This window comes from Monoraphidium neglectum, assembly GCF_000611645.1.
Source record: "Monoraphidium neglectum strain SAG 48.87 unplaced genomic scaffold scaffold05744, whole genome shotgun sequence".
In the NCBI taxonomy this organism is placed as follows: Eukaryota; Viridiplantae; Chlorophyta; class Chlorophyceae; order Sphaeropleales; family Selenastraceae; genus Monoraphidium; species Monoraphidium neglectum.
Window position 1 is genome coordinate 1 of NW_014007887.1, and position 2,881 is coordinate 2,881.

At 63.9% G+C, this 2,881-nt stretch overlaps 2 protein-coding genes across 2 annotated transcripts; one reads left to right on the forward strand and one right to left on the reverse strand.

The window, feature by feature from the left end:
• Positions 1–581: 581 nt before the first annotated feature.
• Positions 582–767, reverse strand: MNEG_15868 (hypothetical protein; the record flags this gene model as incomplete). Its single annotated transcript, XM_014035660.1, has 1 exon — positions 582–767. A coding segment is annotated over one exon (186 nt), but the record flags the coding sequence as incomplete, so codon positions are not given.
• Positions 768–1,191: 424 nt separating this feature from the next.
• MNEG_15869 (transmembrane protein) lies at positions 1,192–1,884 on the forward strand (the record flags this gene model as incomplete). The annotated part of the gene is made up of 3 exons (XM_014035661.1): positions 1,192–1,201; positions 1,371–1,487; positions 1,679–1,884. The coding sequence occupies 3 exons, from the start codon at positions 1,192–1,194 to the stop codon at positions 1,882–1,884; spliced, it is 333 nt and encodes a 110-aa protein (XP_013891115.1).
• Between the last annotated feature and the right edge of the window lie 997 nt (positions 1,885–2,881).

Consider the following 2,881-nt stretch of genomic DNA (forward strand, 5'->3'; position numbering starts at 1 on the left):
CCCTCCACCCCCGCCTCTCGCCCACCAGCAGGCCGGGCTCGTACGCCTTGATGCCCTCTGTGAGCGCCTTCTCAATGTCGATGGTGCCGCAGATCCGGTCCTCCGTCGCGCCCAGCGGCAGCTCCACCAGCGGCGTGCGCATCGTCGTCGCGGGCAGCCTCTCGCCGTTGCGGAACCGCTGCAGCGCGTCGGGGCCCATCAGCTTGGGGTCGGTGGGGCTGGAGTTGAAGGGGTCGCCCTCCACCACGTCGATCTGCGGCAGCAGCTGCGCGACGGCGCGCACCTGCGCGGCGGCGCAGGAAGGGGCGGGCGCGGCGGCGGGCGCGGGCCGTACATGGGTCGTGTGTGGTGTTGCGCGCGGGGTGCTCGCCGGAATGTGGGCGTTGCGTGACCGAGGGAAGATGCAGCCTCTACCATCCTCTGCTGTGTTATTCACAATGTTCACAGTAGGGCAGACAAGGTGGGCAGCAGGTCGGTGCGACCTCACTGCGTCACAGCAGCAACTCGACGCCTGCGTGTGTGCGCGTGCACACGCGCACACCACACCCCTGTGACGATCCTTCCTCCATCGCCCTTCGCACCCCGACAGACTTGGCCGTCCCCCTGTCGCCCATGACAAGCACGCCGCCAATGTTGGGATCCACCACGTTCAGCAGCAGCGCCATCTTCATCTCATCTTGCCCCTGTATCTTGACGAAGGGGAAGACGAGCTGCTTCTTGGTCTTGCGGCCGCCCTCGACAGCAGTGGCTGCTGCAACGATCCTCATGCGCCGGCTCTGGCCACGAAAAGCAGCCGGGCCGCGCAGGCAGCGGCCTTGGAGCGACTGCATCTCGACTGCCCGTGCCAAGCTGCCAATGTCTATGCGCTAATGCGTGGGTTTCAAGGCTTGAGAACGCCACCACGCTCCTAAGCATGCTATGCGGGCCGCATTCTGCTCGCTCATTCCACAATCAGGTCCGGTGACTGCTGGTTGCCCTCTCCGGCACGCAGCATGTTTGTTGGGTAGTGTTCGCAGAGGTGTGTGGCAAGGAGTATGTCCATTAAACTGATTTTTGCATATATCCGCAACCTCGCTTTCTAGATCACCCGCGGCCTTGATTGCTGACCTAGCTTTGCAGCCTGCAAGAGTGTAATCCATACCAATAAAATTGTCTTGATCTATCAAAGGTCCACTAGCATCTGGCAGAAGCATGCAGCCAGGTCTGAAGTCTGGTGTTGACCAGCGGAGCGCTGCTGCGCACGTCTGGACAAGCGCCGCAGCGGGATCAATGGGATTGCAATTGAATGGCATGATAATGGAATGCCACATCAAGCCTCCCTTTGACAGTGCTCGTCCCTGACGCGCGGCGCAAACTCTCAATACGTGCAGGCACGGCGCGGGCGCGGCCGGTGCTGACGTCGCTGCCGCTGCAGGTGTTCATATACTTTGGTGGCTGGTGGGACGTGCTCTTCTGGCTGATTAGCATTGTAGTGTTCATCTACAAAGGTGAGCCATTAGGCGGTTTGCACATTGGGCCGCATCCTTGGACGCATGCAGCAGGGTGAGAGGGCCCTTGTTGTGCATTGGGGTTGCGGGGTGCTTGGCCACGCTGCTGCCAATAGGCCTGCGTAGGTAGCCATTCAAGGGCCCCAACCAACCCAGCCACCGCCCATCCCACTGTGACCCATGCTACACAGGCAGCACACTGCCATACCCAAACGGCAGGTTTGCCGCGGAGTTCGTCTTCCTGTGGCTGTGGCTGCTGGTGGAGCCCGTGAGGCTGTTCCTGGGGTCTAAGGGCAACAAGACAGAGCAGCCCGGGCCGCTGCTATTTAGCCTGCTCCTGGCGCTGCCTGTGGTGGCCTTCCTGGTCTACTACATGCGCTTCCAGACCTTCGTGTGAGTGACCCTTCAATCGGAACCCCCGGGGCGCTGGGCACATCGCTGTCCCCGCTGCAGCAGCAGCAGCATGTGCGGCCGCTATGCAGTTCCAAGGCGAACGTGGTGCAGCCGTTATACGCTGCGCGCACCGGGCGGGCGGCTGCCCCTCTGCGCGCAGGTGCTGACCTGGCTCATGTGCGCTCTGCTCCCCCTGCGCCCTCGCCCCTCGACTGCAGCTTGAAAGTGGAAGAGCTGATAAATGCTGTATCAATTGGGTTCCTAGGCCTGCAGTTCCTGCTGGGCGCGCTCAGCGCTGTGCGGTTTGCAGGCGCGGCACGTGTAGCGTGAGGAACGCCTTCAGCGCTGCAATCGCACCAGGATGTGCCAGGCTTTTTTAGGCAGTTCTTGATGTGTTACTAGCGCTAGTGCTGTTTCTGCGGTTGCGAGGGTGGCAGCCTACACTAACATACCAGCAGCCAGAGCAATGGTCGCGCGTGAATCGCACATGGTGCGCAGCTGCATGCAGCCGCGGGGTCGGCTGGGCGTCGGCCTTGCTTTACGCATGCCTTCACCAGCCGGCCACGTGGCCGAACAAGAAAGCTGCTGCGGCCAGCGCGGCGACGCCCCAGCCCGTCAGGGTGGGGTTCCGCAGGAGGGCCGCCTCCACGCCCGTGGGGCGGCTGCAGGGATGGGGCGGTGGCGACAGGGGCGGCAACACGGGCGTGTGAGTTTAGCGAGGCAGGGGCAACGAGGACTCGAGGCGACGGCAATGGCAGCAGCCGGCACAGGACATGAGACGACAAGCCGACAAGCGTGACATTTCCCAGACCGACCCTCATGCGCTCCGGCGGCCCCACCTGCCGCCGCCGCCCGCGGCCTCCCAGTGCAGCTCCTTGAGGGCGTGCTTCACCGCCGCGTTGCCGCGCTCCACCGCCGGCAGCAGCTCCCGCAGGCGCCGCCGCGTCCACCAGGCGTCCGAGGTTGCGGCGCCGGCGGCGTCCGAGGTTGCGGCGGCGGCG